Source organism: Lepisma saccharinum, chromosome 10, assembly GCF_977018435.1.
Source record: "Lepisma saccharinum chromosome 10, izLepSacc3.1, whole genome shotgun sequence".
In the NCBI taxonomy this organism is placed as follows: domain Eukaryota; kingdom Metazoa; phylum Arthropoda; class Insecta; order Zygentoma; family Lepismatidae; genus Lepisma; species Lepisma saccharinum.
This window is the reverse complement of record NC_139238.1, coordinates 27,124,137-27,142,274: the sequence shown is the minus strand read 5'-3', so window position 1 is coordinate 27,142,274 and position 18,138 is coordinate 27,124,137. Positions and strand designations below refer to the sequence as shown.

Genomic DNA, 18,138 nt, shown 5'->3' with positions numbered 1-18,138 from the left:
AGTTCTAGACAGTGTATAACCTTTTCATATTTAAAGCATTCCAATTCGGTCCAGGAACCATTTTTCAGGATCAACTTAAATACGATCCAGGAACCTTTTTCCAGAATGAATTTCAATTCGGTCCAGGAACCTTTCTTCCGGAAGAATTTAAATTCGGTCCAGGAAACTTTTTCAATAAAACAATTCGCAACTTGGACCGAATTTAAGTTGTGCGAGAAAAAAGTTTCCGGTCCTGCAACGGAACCCAATACAACCCATTAGAATTTATGGGTTCCTGGGACCTTTAATAACCCTGTGAAGAACTAGGAATAAATAAAAATTAAAAAATGTTATCATTTATTTGTGTTTATTGCTGAGTACAATAAGAGTAAATGAAAATGCACTTGCTTTGTGCATAGAAAACATAGACCTGAAAGATGGAAATAACTGCCTTACGAATCTTACTTTCTATGTCACGATTTTAATGGAACTTTTCAGGTGATTTCTTATTCCAACAATTATTTCCAAAGGAAAATAGGCCGCTATCATGTCCGACCTTTCCAACAAATATTGATGCTCTATTTGTATTGTACATATTACGCAGCCGTGCACTGCATAATCTCCAGAACGTAGCGAGTTATCAGCAAATTTACCACCAACAATGTTGCAACAGTGCAAATTCAGTCGGCAGCCTCATTTACTGCCCTCGAGTGTAAATACATATTTCTAATTGCAATAGAAAAGCACTTGAAGGGCAACAAAACTAAACATTTCAAAGAATTCTAATCAGAGCCTATGCTCAGAATTTAGAATAAGACCTGATTCTTCCAAGCGAGTAACTGAGACCAATTTGTAAATGCTAGAATTAAATACTGTAAGGGACACCATACAAATGCTTGAAAGAAAATATTGATAATATTATTTTGAATTACAGGAACAAGATAAGTAGAATTTCAGATATTTCTTTAGTTATAATACCATTATCACATTATGTTTTTTTATTGACTTACTATGTCACATCAAGAGAATCAAACTAGTAATTATGTTTATATTTCACAACTTAAATAACGAAATTAAGCTTACTTATTCGTTCTGGAACTTTATGACACAAATACAATAATTTATTTCTCAACAAATACAATTCTTAACACTTTATCTCAGAAGTAAATACTGGTACCATGTTTTATTACTTTCGATTACAAAATATGCATAATTCTTTCTTTAGAGCGTAACAATTCTCCTCAAAGTTGCATTATAGATACCATTCTTTCAACAAAATTAATCTACTCTCTCTCTCATATCACCATTTTCAATAAATCAGAAATATTTATTTGTCTTATCGCGAGTGCAAGAATATTTTTCACTCTTTCGTTTCCGATTTCGTTCTGAGTCTCGTTCAAATAGGAGCAGTGGATACACGTATATTTCTCTCGTGATCACAGCAGGGACTAGGGATTACGGCTGAACTCTGAGCTCTCGAAGTGGCTTTTTCTCTTCATTCTGGAAGAAGGACATCTATCGGGAAATTCTTGAAGACTTGATCCGCGAGTTGTCCAAACAATTTGCCCAAGGACTCTATGAGCTGTGGTTTGAAGTCGTTTAATATTTCGTGGGCGTTTTCGTTCAAGAATAGATTCACAGCATCTCCTGCAATAAAAGTGAACAAATTGTTTATGTTAAATGCTGAATATCGTTATGCTTAGTTAGTTTATTGATTTTATGAATGAATTCAAGATGGAAGTGTACTTTGGAGTGTTTGACAATAGAAACATGATCGTATTTTAAATTATACTTGTTTTATGTTTCAAGTATAGGAATGTGTAAGTCAGTAGTAGCCTGTGCATACACGACAGTTCACATTTAAAATGTTAAACGTTTAAAGCGGAAGGTGAACAGTGAGCGTAAAGCACTTCATAGCGAAAGGTCTCAAGTTGAGATCTTGCTCAAGCCATTGAAGTGGGTGTGTCCCATCATCCATTTTATCATTCATCATCATCGTGACGATTAACAAAATAGGTAGAAAAGTTCTAAAACAATTGAAATAGAAAGAAAGAAATAATGAATTATATAAACTCATCCTAAGAAGTCTTTGGTTGTTTGTTTGTATATATTTTGTCAGAAGTGGTCACAGGAAGATATTGCAGCTGGGAAGAAATTGATGTTTGGGAAATAAGAATCATTTTCAGTCTCTTTTCAATTTTCAAAATATTAAGGAATGTTACCAATTACGAAAATTATCTACCATTGATCATATGTGATTAATAAAGAAAGTTTTAAGATATGAAATTCTAATACATTCAAAATATAACTTTCGGTATCAGGACAATTTCAGGCGCAGACAATTGGGACCAAGTTCCAACTAAACCAGTTTAAAGTGAAAATTCTAAGGGACGATTCCAATCTAAAGGATCGAACTTGTCTTTTCTTCCCACTTCTACATGCAAATATCCTATCACTGTATTAGTTTACCTCTTTTGAAATCGATACGCTATTTGTTTGTGTTGATTCTTTGTTTACTGGTAATTATTTACTGTTTAACAAGAATTTTGTCATTCTGTTCGACACTATAATAAATCCGAACTTGAAAATGCTCCAACATCCATCTCTTCCCCATTGTTTTATCCTAATAGGATCTTTAGTTTTCGTTCATTTAGTTATTAATATTCAATAACTTCTAAATACAAGCATGAAATTTGGATAGAGTCAAATAAACTTGAAATATTAAAGTAACGGTATTTTCTACTGTTACGGCGGCCGATCCTAATGCTGGCAAGGGAAGCAGAAGCCTGTAGAACGAGGTGCACGTAGTAGTTCCTCCACTCGACGTCGTGACTCTCGGCGCCACGCTGATGTCTGGTTGGTTTGAGGCGTATTCCCCGCTCCCCACTTCCCTTGCCAGAACTAGGACCGGCCGCCGTGAGAGTAAAAAAGACCTATAGTATAAGAGAACGTGGAATCTAAACATGCGAGTATTCCTTTATTCTGAAATATCAATTAGAAACTAAAGATACATTGCAATTTTATTACAGATACCTTATGTCTCCTTAGGAAAAGGTTCTGCATTACTGCAGTAAATTCTTACACATTTATATGTTTTTTTTGTTTGTTTTTTCAAAATAACACATCGTTCTATCATAATCAAAATAGTGCAGTTCACATAGAAACTTTCTAAAATCTAAATGATGTGTAAGATGTATAGCGATTTTTTAAAAAAAAACGTTAATGTAGGCCTACTTAAATTTCTTCTAAACACAAATTACACCTATTTTTACAGCATTTGGTAACATTTCCCATTTATGGCGACTGCAACACTGTATCATGTCTAATTTTGAGTAATGTGCTATTGCGATTTTGTCCCACATTTTCAACTTGTGATTACGATTATGTCCCATATTTTTATTTGCGACAACCTTGTTTACAGCACTTCACTGTACCCCTAAGTGCACTAGCGTATGCAGGATTATTTTTCGGGAGCGGCTGGAATTGATAGCGGCTTTCTAGGGGGACGGTATACATAACAAAATATTCCTCATACTTAGAACTTTCTACTCTGAAAAGTGGCATTAAGGGGTCGTTTTTAAGTTTTTCCTTTCATTTAGCACTGGTATTCCCCGAGTTCTTCACCGCTTTTATTTGAAAATGTTGATTTTCTCAATTTCGGAGGGGGCTGTAGCCCCATCAGTCTTCCCTCTGTGTACGCCAGTGCTACAGTGTAACCATTAATGTACCATATCTTGTATATTTACCAAGCATGTTATCTCCATCGTACAGGTTGCTGAAGCTGTATTTAACATCAGCTGGCATTATGTCCAACCCAAACTTTTCCACTTGTATATAGCTCTTAGCGTTCACCTCGACTATGTTGTAGTAAATCATCCACACAGAGGTCACATCCGCTGAAATAGAGAAGAGGAACAAAAACGCTACAGAGAGCACAAAATACATGCATGGTTATATGCCAGTGTCTTATTTATCGCAAGTTCTCTTTGAATGAACTAAATTACACAGCTAGAATGTATCGTATAACTTATATTGTCCTGCCGTTGAACATTTAACAGTCTGTCAAATATCGGAACACCCCCGCTTTTTCGTGAGCACATCCGCATTTGTGCCGTCACCTCTCTGCTCTGTCGCTAGCATAAGAAGTAAGGTGGTGTTCAAAACAGGTGCCTGCAGTCTCGTGTCGCTCGTTGCTTTCGTTTTGAAGCCAGTGGGTGGAGCTTAAGTTTGTCTGCGTAAGATGGCCGCATCTAGTTCAACCAATGACTTAACGGACAGAAGAACATCGCATCGGCTGCTGCAAGCGCACGCGGCTGGAAGGAGCATGGAAGTAGGCTCGAACTACAAACGAAAACTCGAGGTCTACTTTACACTTAAATACTACAAAACAAACTATAACTAGCGTTATTTGCTTATGGAACATTATTCCTTCAGGTTTTCTGTCGCTTTTGTTAGTACAGCCGTGTGTTGAGCAGGCACCATTGCTTCCTAAACCTTATTCAAAAGTACACAAAATTACATGCTTTCTTACGGCGTCTTCGAATGTTTTGGTCTGACTTCTCCGGTTCTGTCACGTGACCCGGCTTCAGGAAAATCGCGCTAGCCTTACTCCTCCCCTTTCATAAGGTTCAAAAGGTGCAAATATCGCAGCTACTTGAAGCGAGCATCTTCCGAGAAAGGTCTCGCAGTCTGAATCCTTGGATTGGAAGTGAAAGTCTTTGGAATTGCACTTCGACAGCAGCGCCAAATACGATCAGTAGAGAAAACTAAGGACACATTGTTTTTCCAGCGCAACAAACACTTGCTTCTCACCACAGAAATCCCAGAGCATCTTAAAATGTTCTCATACTTTCATTTCCACACATTAAAAGAACATCAACCAACACCTGACTGAATTTCGACTTCCATCATTTTAGACAAATGAACGAGTACACGAGTCGAGTATTCAAATCTGCAACGATTCGTGCTCCGTGCTATCGTCTCGATTGTTCGTTTAATTGGCGCTTTCGAACTGCACTAGGTGACGTCACTTCCGACCGTACTTCGAGCCTGTTTTTCCGACCTTTCGGACAGAGCCAAAATGTGTGTGTGTGTGACATTGAGACGTATAGGGAAGAAACTTTCAAATTTAAATATGAATATTTTATCTTGCATGAAGACAGATAAATTCCAGTTGTGTGCACCATAAATATAATTCCAAAACTGAATCATTCATGATAATTCAATGTCAAGATAGAGTATGTGCGAAAATTAATTACATAAATACATAACGAACACGTTTGATTAAGCTCTTGAGTATCCACAATTTAAAAATTTGGTATCCTTTACTAAATTCTATAATTTTTAACACATTTTGGTAACTCTAAAGAAAAAGTATACGATTAATAAAATATTTAGTTCTGGCTGAAAAATCGTTTGTTTATCTTCTATTTTAACAAATATTTGATTAAGAAAACTATTTATTGGCTATTCTAAAACACTATTCTTCTGTGCAAGTTATAAAATAATATTTTCTACAGAAAACTATTAATACATGACGTTTCCCAATCATGTTCCTTATAATCCTGAAGCAGTCCACCTTTATATATTCTACGTGGAACCATACAAAATCTCCTATGATATATATGACATGAATATGACATGCTTGCATTTTTGAAGCCATTGCAATTGTCTTTATTAAAGCTTTCTTCAAAGTTTTATATTAATTTCAATAAATGTTCAGTATTACAAAGGACAAATCTCAACAATCTATTCATTTAGATTAAAATACTTTAAATTCCACGCACACCAATATACTTACTCATGCTCACATTGCAGACTCCATTCCCTGCGACAGGAAGTATGAGTATTTGTCCCTCACCGGCGTACGTTCCCTCCATCACGAAGTAAGGGGCTTTAGTTATTATCTCGAATTTATTATCGTCCAAATTCGCTCTGAAAAAGAAGAAATAATGTTTATCTATTTTATATGCATATCACGGAACATTAAAAAAAAAGTGGTCGCAGGTAATTTTGTGTATTTTAATTATTATTTTCTTTAGTAATTTTCTCATCTTGGGCCGGTTAGCTTATTGCAACTATGCGCATGACTGGTGATCGGTACACATAAGAGCAAGCATGCATTTAGGGGATCGAAGGGGTCCGTAACCCTCAGTAAAACTAACTTAGTCCAAAATTAATTAAGCAAAATACTTATTGACGAAGATGATTAATTTCCGCGGAAGTTACGCAAGAGGTAAGGGTTAGATTGAGATTGCGAATATACAGTTGTGCGTTAAGGGTGCCTGTGAAAATTTATGTGAACCGCTACTAATAATAATACACATTAATTTCTTCGGTAGGACAACTCTTTTTAATGTTAGTAACCTACACATAACGTAAGCCATATAATGAATACATGTTTCTATCTGTCATGAAATACAGGGTGTTTACAATTTCGTAAAAGCAAAATTCCCTGGCTTTTCCAGCTTTTCCAGACCAAGTCCTTAGGGCAATCCATATATGTACACATTTGTACAAGAAGGACACTGCATTTTAGCTTAACACCACACTTAGTAACCCAGTAAATGAAGTTACAAGTAATAACGAGAAGAAAAACTGAACACAAATTGGCTGTTGGGCATCAAGGGTGAGCTTTTATGTAATACTTACCATGCATTGACTAATTATAAACAACAAAATATAATGATAGCATAAATAATATATAATTATAGTAAAATATGTGTTAAATTTACTATGCACCAAACACAAACCTACAACTGCAAGCGGTAAATGCCAATACCCACTTATGGCAGTAGATTTCAAGTTGAAAATAATTCAAAATAATATGATCCAATTTCCTAGAGTAGTTAATATGCAATTTAAACTACAGTATAACTGCCTGTAATACTCAGTATATCAAACTGTATCATAGTTTATCCACAACACACTTAAAAATTCTTGCATGTCCTTTAGTTCTTTAAGAACCTACTTTTGGTACACTTCCACACAAAAAAATATTATTTGATGAAACACAGCAAATTTCCATCACATTTCCAAACTTTTCCGGAATTTTCAGACTGGTAGACATCCTGAATAATAATAATAATAATGTTTAATTTACCTATTTTAATACTATTACTTTAATCTCATAAACGTATTAATTACAAACGTTATTATTATTATTATTATAACATGAGCATGGTTCGGACCCCCAGAAATATACAGTAGACCCAATACTAAGAAAACGTTGTTTCATAAAAATGCTAAAAACTGTCTTTTGAGAAATTTTGAATACCTGAAAATTAATAATTGTGTTTAAAAATCTTTCTGCCTGCACCCTACTAAAATTTCATAACGATCGGGCAACCTGTTTTTGATTTACAGAATTTGAAAGAGAGCGATTGTTTGCAAAATTAAAAAAAGGCCCTTTTTTGTTTTCGCGACTATTAAAAATAGACGGCGTACTAGAAACAAAATTGCTTAGCATAAATTAACGCAGAATTGAATAAGCTAAATTTTGATGTAACTCGTTTTAATGTAGGGCTACTGGTTAATGTTTAAGTGGAGTTCAAACTCGAGTATCTATATTTTTAATCCGATAGTAGTTGTAGATACGTGCCTGCCTATAAGGAAGTGAAAAAAACTTCTAGATATTCACGATACTAACAAAATTAGGCTTATTCGAAGTTCTAGGATGAAACAAAAAAAACGACTTACTTAACTGATATAGCTTCCAGCATGCTCAATCCCCTGATCCTAATATTCTTGAACAGCACGTCTAGATTCACGTTTCCTGCTCCTTGGTCTATTTCTAGGAAAGGCAACTTCAGAGGATCTATTGGGGGAATTCCTAGCTGCGAGTCACCTGCAAAATACAAAAGTATAACTTCAATACTGGCTTTCAACGCTTTATATTTAGAATGAAACTCCAGAACACAAGACATTTTTAATTATAATAGTTACTTATGTACAGTCCTGTTTATATAACAGTGGCGCATTTTGTAAAGTGAAATAGTTGAAATATGTGCCACTTTATGTGAGGAGTGTACCAAAGGAATCCTAAAGGTTATCTCGATATGAGTGCCTATCGGACATGGATCCTGGTATTATTTTTTTTAAGATTTATGATTCATCACTTACTCGACGTCACAATTAATCTGAGGTCCCAGGTTTGAATCCCGGCCTGGGCATGGATGTTCTTTGCGAATGTCCCTTCACCAATTTAATCCAATCATCACTCATCCTCATCTTCTCGATTAACCAAAAAGTGGCGAAAAGCGAAGTAAAATAAAACCAATAAATCAAAATTAAAATTATTATCATTAACCTCATCGTTGTAAAAAAAGGCAGAAAAGCGATGTAAGATTACAAAAATATAAAACACATACAAATAGTAGGTCACTGATTGATTGAATTGCTGTTTTCAGTCTACTTTATGCACAGTAAGGCTAATCGGGACTGGACCTGCAGTTAAAAGTGGGATCCGAACCAGTATGTGCCTCCACCTTGAATCGAACCTCGGACCCCTTGATTACAAGGCGACGACGCTACCACTGCGCCATCGGGGAGGCGAGTAGGTCATTGAAATTGAGTCATACATAATATTAATAGCAACACAGAACCATAATGATATTTTGCTCTATGATTAGTGTTTAATATATGAAGCTGAAAGTGTAAAACTTTTAAAGGCATACTAAACTATTGTTAAGGAAATATACATATATATATATATGATAGAGAAAAATAAAAATACATAAAAAATCAGTCGATCATTGCAACATATTACAGTAAATACGACTGATTTGATTTGGTATATTTTACTTCGCCTTTTGTGCCACTTTTGGCTAATCGCGAAGATGGGGATGAGTAATGATATGATGAAATTGATAAATAGACACTCACAAACACCCATGCCCAGGCCGGGATTCGATCCCGGGAACCCTTGCGTCGTAGCACGATGTGCTAACCACTCCGCGACGGAGGTCGGCTCACAGTAAATTCGAGTAAATACGAGATATAAGAGATTGTGATAATTGATATTTAACGAACGTAACTTCCTGTAGTTGGTATTGCCAAATTAGGTTGCATTAAGTGAATTGTGCACTGTAATAAGAGCCAACTGTGATAACATCTACTACTAATATTATAAAGTAGATCCAAGCAGTATATTCATGTGCAATTGGATGCACAAATTTTGATCTTCAAATTGTCCATGACTGTTTTCACCATTTTTTCATATTTCCCTGCGTGTTCATAAGGAACAGATTTTTATGTATACTGGTGCAAAGCTTGTCAATAGCTTGTCTGGCGTTCTGTTTTAATTCTTCAAGCTTCCAATGCCTAAGACAAACAGAAGAGAAGTGGTGATGGACAATTTACTTGGTAATACTTAGGCATCCCACTGTACAATCGTTTTATCAAGAGTACAAAAGCTCTTTGGCTTGTGTATTCTGTGAATTGACTCTAGTAGTTCATAGCACATTTCAGTATTTTAGATTCCAACTGATACATCTAAAGTTTAAACAGATTGGGACTGCATGAAGATGATTAAAATTTTAAGATAGTAAAATAGCTTAATTTAACAAAGTACTACGTCTTTTCTATGGCCTAGCCCTTTTAATTTTCAATTTGACTTCTATTAAGCTCACCTACGTGGTGAAAGGCAAAAATAATATTGTACGATTTATAAGAAGTAACAATCCGTAGATTCACTTACCATCTTTAATGCTCCTAACTGCCATGTTGACGGATTGTCTAATGCATTCATTTAGATCAGTTTCATTACGATGGCAGGGACTCAAATATGGAGCTGGAATGAGAAACAAACAAATTTTTTACAACTAAATCTAACAATGTTGCATTATATACGTACATAAAGCACCAAACAATTCTAACTTGACTAGACATTTTAGTCGACAAAGATTCTTAACTACACGAAGTCATTATGCCAAACTAATAAATTAAATACATTCATAACTTTAATGAAGTATAAATTAAACAATGTAATAAATGAAGAGGTTTTCTAGGGCAGTCAGCCAGGTGATTTCCGGATAGGCTTCCGAGCTTTCTAGAGCTAACGTCACTCTCATCTTCAGGGATTGATGTGAATCACCTGACTGATTGTCCGAGAAAATCTCTTCAGTATTCGCCGCCAGGAAAGCTTCAAGAATGTAATAAATGTTTATTAATTTATATTTTATTAATATTATACAGTATACATAATATTTATTAATTTATCAATTCTACCATACTAGAGTGAAGAGTCATAAAGCTTACAAATTTCACTATAGAAAAATATGACTGAACGTTTTGTCTGCGGATATGTGTAAGGGGAAGGGGCATATATGCAATATGTACTTAATACAGGGTGTCCCATAAAAATGGATACACACGGTAACAGGAATATCAAAATCAAGTGTCCATTGCATTTTGAAACACTTGTATTAGAAGAGTCACATTCCAAGAAGAGTATGCTCTCAATGCAGATGATCCGAACCAGAGAGTGTAGTTTTTTGAGGAGTACTTGGAGAAATTTGCCGAACAGATGGATGAAGAAGTTCAGAAGAATATCCGCCGCGTTCACCAGACCTCACACTATTGTACTTTTTGCGTAGAAGATCAAGTTTACGGTACAAAAACTGGCAAGACTGGACGGATTTAAGGCAGAAATTGAACGAGAAAGCGCCCAAATATCGAACGAAATAATTCTTCATGTTTGCGATTCCATTGCTTCATGTTTCCAACGTGCCTGGACCAGAATATCCATTAGTTTGAAAATAGCAGTTTGACAATGAAAATTACTGACGTTATAATCATTCAAAGTGTGTATATATTTTATTGGGACACTCTGTATATGTTTGATATTTTAACCACATTCAGTGATCGAATTGAAGGGAGGAGCAGAAGCAGGTAATCTGTATTTTCTTTGTGTAATTTGGATCTCATTTTTTGGCTGATCGGAACGATGAAGGGTGCTCACAAAAAAAATACCAACAGGAGTTCCGGGTTTGATTCACATGCAAGGTCAACGATCTGAAAATACATGTACTGTCCCTTCTCTTTTAGGTTTTGAGCAATTTTCACTAATAGAACTAGGTTTTAAGGAAAGTAAGTGATAATTGTACAATCACGGACACTTCTGGGTTGTCATAAATCCTCTGAAGTCAGTGCGGTTGTTACAACACTGAAATATCCGTGATTGTACCACTGGTATGTCAGATAATAGGAAAATGGAAGTAAAACCTATCACAAACCTATTTTTAAAAAGAAAAAATAATACAAAACATCCTTCACCTATAAATGGAGGTTTTACATGAAAAATGTATCAGCAAAATAAATTTATATTGATTAATTTATATAGTGGTTAGCACAGCGCGCTGCGACAGGGTTCGAATCTCGGCCTGGGCGGTTGTCACTGTCCCTTCATCAATTTAATTCATATCATCACTCATCTTCATCGTCGTGAATAGAAAAAAGCGTGACAGAAGAGCGACACTAAATAATAGAAATCAAATATTCTTGTTTGGAAGCCTGATGGTAAGAGGTCTGTGGGATGGCCAAGACCAGTGCCGGATGGCTCAAAACTGGGGGCGCAAGGAATGTTTACCTTCTCATGGTAGACAAGGCTTAGCATTAAGACCTGAGTTCGGGGAAGAATTGACAACAAAAGGGAAGTTGGGGCTAATTGCTGCCACTGAACAAGACGAAGATGAAATGACAATGTTGAAATGGATCTGAAAGTATCTAATAAGTATGGTTGAGAGTGAACTGATCTTGTCCAGGACAGATAAGTATAAGGTTCATATTACTGAACAAATGCCTCAAAGATGGAAATCTATCAGGTTGAGGACATTTTGAAAAAAAATATTTGGAACTACACCAAAGAAAGACTTAATTTATGTAAATTTACCTGCTTCTGAATCCTTCCAATAAGAACTAACGAAACTAAGTGAAATATTAGTGATACCAGCTTTATGTTGCAAGTTAACAGCTGAATTTATGACTTTACACGACAACTTTGAGGAAATTACCACTCGCACAAAGGTGGCGTGACAGACTCCAAAAAAACATTTTAGCTACCGAGCCAAGGTCATTTTCCACCAAGCAAGCTTCCAATCGCTATTGTTTACTCAAACTTCACATCAGGCCTACTTATGTAATGGGTTTCTACATCGCTAAAGCACCTGCAAACTAGAGACTGACATGCAACTTCGTCAGGGAAGGAAAAATGGGTCGCCGTGAATCTCCTTTACGATACGCAAATGTCTAAGCAGTATGACGTGTGTTGCAGTGAAGTTGAAACCATAACATGACACAACGAAAACCCCACTGGAACAGCCCATGCCCTAAAAAGTAGTTCAATGGTCAGGGAAGTAAAATGGTTCACCTTGAGTCTCCTCTACGATAGGCAAATGCCTAAGCAGTATGACGTGTGTTGCACTGTAGTTGAAACAATAACCTGATACAATGAAAACCTCACTGGAACAGCCCATGCCCTAAAAAGTAGTTCAATGGTCAGAGAAGAAAAATGATTCACCTTGAGTCCCCTCTACGATTCGCAAATGTCTAAGCAGTATGACATGTGTTGCAGTGAAGTTGAAACCATAACATGACACAATGAAAAATCCACTAGAACAGCCCATGCCCTGAAAAGTGGTCAAATAAGAAGGCTAACCGGGACTTGAACTACAGTTGAAAGTGGGATCCTAACCACCATGTGTCCACCACCAGGTAACGAGGCTTTGATTACAAGCAGACAATATTGCCACTTAGGGGATGTCCACTAATTTTTTAAAAATTCAGTTGAACCTAAGTTATACGTATGTCAAGGTGAAGAGAAAATAATACGTATAACTGAGAATTACTTACAAATCAGATTTAAATACATTGCATTTGCCACTTTATTAGTGAACACTTTGATACTTAAATACTACAATAGACACTACAGTTTTATAGTTTTACTACCCAATTTTTAAAGAATTGTCTAAAATAGGATTTCTTTTACTAATGACTGTGCCAAGTGTGGAATAAGCGATGCCTAAACCTGCCGCTATTTCAGTTTTAGTTTTATGTGGATAAGCATCCACTTCCGGTATAAATTTCTGGTCAAGCGAGTAACTTTTCCTCTTTCTGTTGTACATGGCCGACCAGTAGCAACTGAAAACTGTCACTTCTGTGACATTGTTGTAGCTTGGTTAAGTAATCAACTGTATTTTATGATAATTGGTAAGTATAACACCAAAAGTACGTATAAATGCATTAAGCACAATAAGGTGTAATTAACACGTTTTAAAATTATATTTTGCCGGGACCTACAGTGATTTACGTATAAAACAGAATTACGCAGAAATGAGTTACGCATAAAGCAGTTTAAACTGTGTGTATATATATATAAAATATGCATTAACGGTTAATATTGCGTGTAATGCCAAAAAATCAAAACGGTCCAGTCCAAACTATATGTTAAGGTCGCAAATCCAAGATGGCGGTTTATATATTTATAGCATTTTCTAAATACATTTCCAGAATAGACCTGTTTAGATATAACTGTAAATTTAGTTTTATTCACTGAATTTTTGTATGCAATTAGGACATCATTTTAAATTAGTTTGTAAGACTACGTCCCGCACTTGAGTTAAATTTTCTACATTCTTGCAATAAAATTACAATTTTCATTATTGTTAAAAAATGCAAATTGTCGATTAAAATGCCATATCCCACTACATTCAACTTGTTCGTTAATTATCTTAATTATGTTATTGTTCATGTAATCGTGTAATTATAATATTGTACAATGTAATAATTGGGCATACGCCTGTTGGGTTCCACACAAGTAAATAAATAAAATACTCCATCCGAAATAGTATTTCTACAACATTAATGGCTGTAATTTTGTAATGTACGCTTTGTAAAGAGGCGAGATGGTGAATATTTTTCTAATTGTTGTCACTTACTGTGCACACTGGAGATCTTATGCTAATTGAATATATATTATAAGTTCTAGACTCTTCGGTGGTGCCAGGATTAAAAATCTTGAGGTGCTGAGGGAGTGCGGAATGAAATTTTAGAGGTACAATGTTGAAAATAAATGAAAATGAAGTATGGGCAGAGCTGTATCAAGGTTTGTGGAAGCCCCTGGTCAAAATGTTTTGTGGGGCCCCTCATTTTTTTATTACTTTTTACTAGGAGCTTTATTAGATCAATATGTCAACCACCAGCAGCAGTGAAATTCTGCGTTTAAATGTCTACAGTATAGTACGAAGAGTGAACATCGTAACTACAATATATAGTAAATATTAAGGGGGTTCAGACAGAAACAGAGAACTGAGCAGTATACTGTACTTACGTACATAATTTATTATAAATTATATTATTTACAATTAAGAGTAAATATGTCACAACATATGCACGGTCCAGCTACTGGACAATTACCGACAGGTTCATTGTGGAAATTGTAGTAACTACACTTTCTTCAAGAAAATTCCCAAAAGCTTAACACTTATAGTAGACACACTTTTCTTGCCTTTTTCGCCGAAAATTCATCTACTATATCATTGAAGTCCAATTTACGAAGAAGTTCATGTTCAATGCTTAATAAACAAAGATTGGATGAGCGATCCTGTCCCATGGCAGCACGAAGCCCATTTTTCACTAATTTCATTTTTGAGAAAGCGCCAGTATCTCCACAATTTTTTCTCCCTAGAAAAACTCACAGTTCTAATACGATGTTATTAACGAAAGAAAGTTATGTACTTCGTAGGAATTATTTATTATCTTAATCGTATCTGAGAATTGATTTTTTTAATAAGTGTGCCTTATTTCCACACCACAGCCAAATCAATCTATGGTATAAAATATACTGAGCTTCAGATATCTACAAACAGATAGACTGAGAGCTGTGCTACAATTGGATCCAGAAGAGTGTAGACATACGACAATATTGAAGTTTTTTGATTTTTAAAATACAACTTCTTATGTAATTTTTCACAAGCATAGCCAGCTGGTTAAAATATTTTTTGGTGGAGGCCCTTCACAGCTTCCTTTTGGTGAGGGGCAATTTAGCCAGTTGCCCATAGGTTAATCCGGCCCTGTGGATGCAACCTTTAGCCACTATAGCAAATAGTGATCAACTTTTAGTAGGCATCTGTGATAATATTTCAATGAAACTGAAGAATACTAAACACACGACCATGAAAATAGGCGGCTGGGCAGAATTGTGCTGATGCCACATTTACGGGAAAAGCAAAGCGAGAGCTGGACAAAAGTCGCTGGTTCCCGCGCACTGTGCGGAAACGTCAACCGGGCTGCGTTGCCTAGTTCCAGTGTCAGACCGACCTCTCTTCGGGGCACTTTTGTGTCATACCTGACCTTTCGAGCGAATACCGTCAGTTTGTATCACATGGATTACAAAGACAAACTCTACAACGAGATCTTTCATTCTCTTAAACCTCCGAAAGCACGGGGTTGCGCTCCGACGTGGCAACAGCGCGAACTTCTGCCACCCGCTTAATTTCATAGACGTACGTTTAGTAACTTGCATCTTTTTTGCTTGATTTTATCCTAAAAAAATAAGTTTGGTAATTTGACTGATTGAAGTAGGTTACTTTACGTCGTTTTTTTTTGTCAGCTTGGAAATTTGAAACCAACAGCTTTTTAAGGCAGTTCAATGACACGTATTGTGTGTTACTCCAAGAAAATGATTATAGAGTGTATAACACAAGTTATAAAGAGGCTGTACAATAACAATATGACACTGCAAAGGAGTGCTGAAGGGAGTGTGGAAGGCAATTAAGGGGTGTGCAAGCACCCACTCGCACTCTTAGGCGCCACCCCTATCTATACTTCAAGGGATGAGAATCATCATTCAGTAACCCCCTTAATCCTCCGCAGTAGTAAGGTCCCTATTGATAGGTCAAGAAACTAAAGCCATTAATCACTGATTGATTGATATGACTTCGATGGCCTGCCACTTTTGGCTAAACGCGACGATGAGATAAGTGGTGATAACATGAGATGAATGAGGGAAGAATCACAACCATAAAGGGATGAACCAACACTAACCCCACAAAGGATTATCCTGGCTGCAGGTACAGGCGCCAGAGCCACGTTAGTCCTTGGATTATTACGTGGAAGGGAGGCTGACACTTGGGTGTCATCAAGAGGGTTACCCCTTACACCACTAAAGAATTTTCATCGCGCCATTGTCTGTGGATTTAGTAGACAGAATAAGAATGTTTTTAGAAATAAAGTTACTTATTTCTTCAGACATTGTCATGTTCAAGAACAAACATTGCCTACTCAGAAGCTGAAGATCAAACTGAGAGTGACGTGAACAGTCGAAAACGCTTTTAGAAAACACAGACTGGCATCCCAAGAGACCCTCTAGACAAAGGAATTTATTATTGTGATGCGGGAATCACCTTTTAACCTCGGTTAAACAAACTTCACAGTTCGGAAAGACGTTCATTACCCAGTGGTGACAAAACCTGCCACTAGACGCGCCACAGGTCTTAAGAGGTCTATTAAAAGTTGTCGGAATGTCGAGATACCTATTGCGTTGCTTGGAGTGTCAATGTTAGAACGTTAGAAAGTCGTTACACCGGAACATAAAGACATAAATAACAATTTTGGAATATGAACACCATGTCATTTGATAATCATAAGGTAGCGTTTGAAATGCTTACCTCATGATTATTAAAGTTGCGGGAATGGAATGCGAATAGAGCTAAGGGGTTAGCATTGAAAGAAAATGCGACTTACCCAAGGAGCTAGGGTGTAAGGGGGTGAGCTTCTGGGGAGGTACTAGAGTCAAACAATTTTCCACACAGTACCAGTATATGTCCATAAAGTAGCCCCTCTACTTCGCTACACTTTTTAACACCAGGTGTAGTGCAGGTGCATCTCAGTGTCGAGCTGGAAATTACGCACAACCAAGTAGACGAAAATGAGTGTTCAATTTTAGAAGATTCAACAAATGACTGTTTGCTGCTTTAAACGTTCATTGATTAGTTAGCACGTCCCACGTGACCATGCACCATGCATTACACCACTCCAGAACGTGGTGCAAACTGTGCAGACACCAAATACACTACTTGCCACCAAATCAACGAAGTAGACTAGTCTGTGTTGCACCGTGTAACCATCTAGACGCGCCACTGCAGAAAGAGTCAAAAAGTGCAACGAAATAGACGGGCTAGTGTGTTACCAATGTGAAAAGTAATCGACAGCACATTTCCTTAATTCAAAAAGTACCCCGCTACACGTCCCATCATCAGGGTTGATAAAAATCATGATTTTTATTTTTAAAAAAGATATTGATTTTTTTTACTTAAATCAATTTTCTTTATTTTTTTTTAAAAAAACACGCATAAAATTGCTTGTGTGGTTTTTGGCACAATACATTATGTTATTTTTTTAAAGAAACGCTCTTTCTAGTAAACGGCCCTGTAAAATGTTTGAACAACTTGATTAAAGCAAATAAAAAAAATATATAAATTTTCTGTTTCTGTAACTGTACCTACCAGTGAAAATAAAGGATTCTTGGTGTACTCTGTAATTGTAACTTAAAATATTAACTTAAATATTTTTACAGTCTTTTAGCTGAATTTTGAAAATTTTTCAAATAGTAGTTCGAAAAATATTAGCTGCCATATTGGTTTACAGTTTAATGATAATGACATCATTTATAGTTAAACATGATTAGTAATATTTTTCTACACAAAATGTTTGCTATTTTTCCCTATAAAAATTATTGAATTTTAAATCGAGACACATGTGTGTTTACATTTCCTTTCGTTTAAGCTTTATATCATCAGAACATGTATTGTATTTCCTTTATTTTCCTTTCCTAGAGTCTAATAAACATCATTAAATGATTTCAAGATAAATGTACTTTCAGCAAAAGTGATTCTGATATGTACAAAATCCTTATGTACATTATTATATAAATTATTTATTGAAAGTGATTAAAATCAGTGATTTTTTTAAAAAAAAAATCAGCTAATTTCAATCAGTCCACCTTGCTCGTCACACTCCCTCAAACATTTCTAAGTGATTCCTTAAAGTCTCTTTCAAAATGTAAGGCTCCAGAGTAGCATTTACAGTGGTTCTCACTTCCCGGACATGTTCCAGATCTCGGGTTAGATCATCAGCATATGGGCTGAAATTTCACAATTCCCC

At 36.0% G+C, this 18,138-nt stretch overlaps 1 protein-coding gene across 1 annotated transcript in view; it reads right to left on the bottom strand.

The window, feature by feature from the left end:
- Window positions 1-344: 344 nt before the first annotated feature.
- LOC145994265 (protein takeout-like) overlaps window positions 345-18,138 on the bottom strand; it is a 46,699-nt gene continuing 28,905 nt past the window's right edge. Inside the window, exons 2-6 of the mRNA XM_083130369.1 lie at window positions 9,677-9,769; window positions 7,678-7,825; window positions 5,780-5,913; window positions 3,726-3,875; window positions 345-1,626 (exon numbers count right to left, since the gene is read on the bottom strand). Coding sequence (XP_082986495.1) covers window positions 1,475-1,626; window positions 3,726-3,875; window positions 5,780-5,913; window positions 7,678-7,825; window positions 9,677-9,769 — 677 coding nt within the window. The 3' untranslated portion in view covers window positions 345-1,474. The remainder of the gene's footprint in view (window positions 1,627-3,725; window positions 3,876-5,779; window positions 5,914-7,677; window positions 7,826-9,676; window positions 9,770-18,138) is intronic.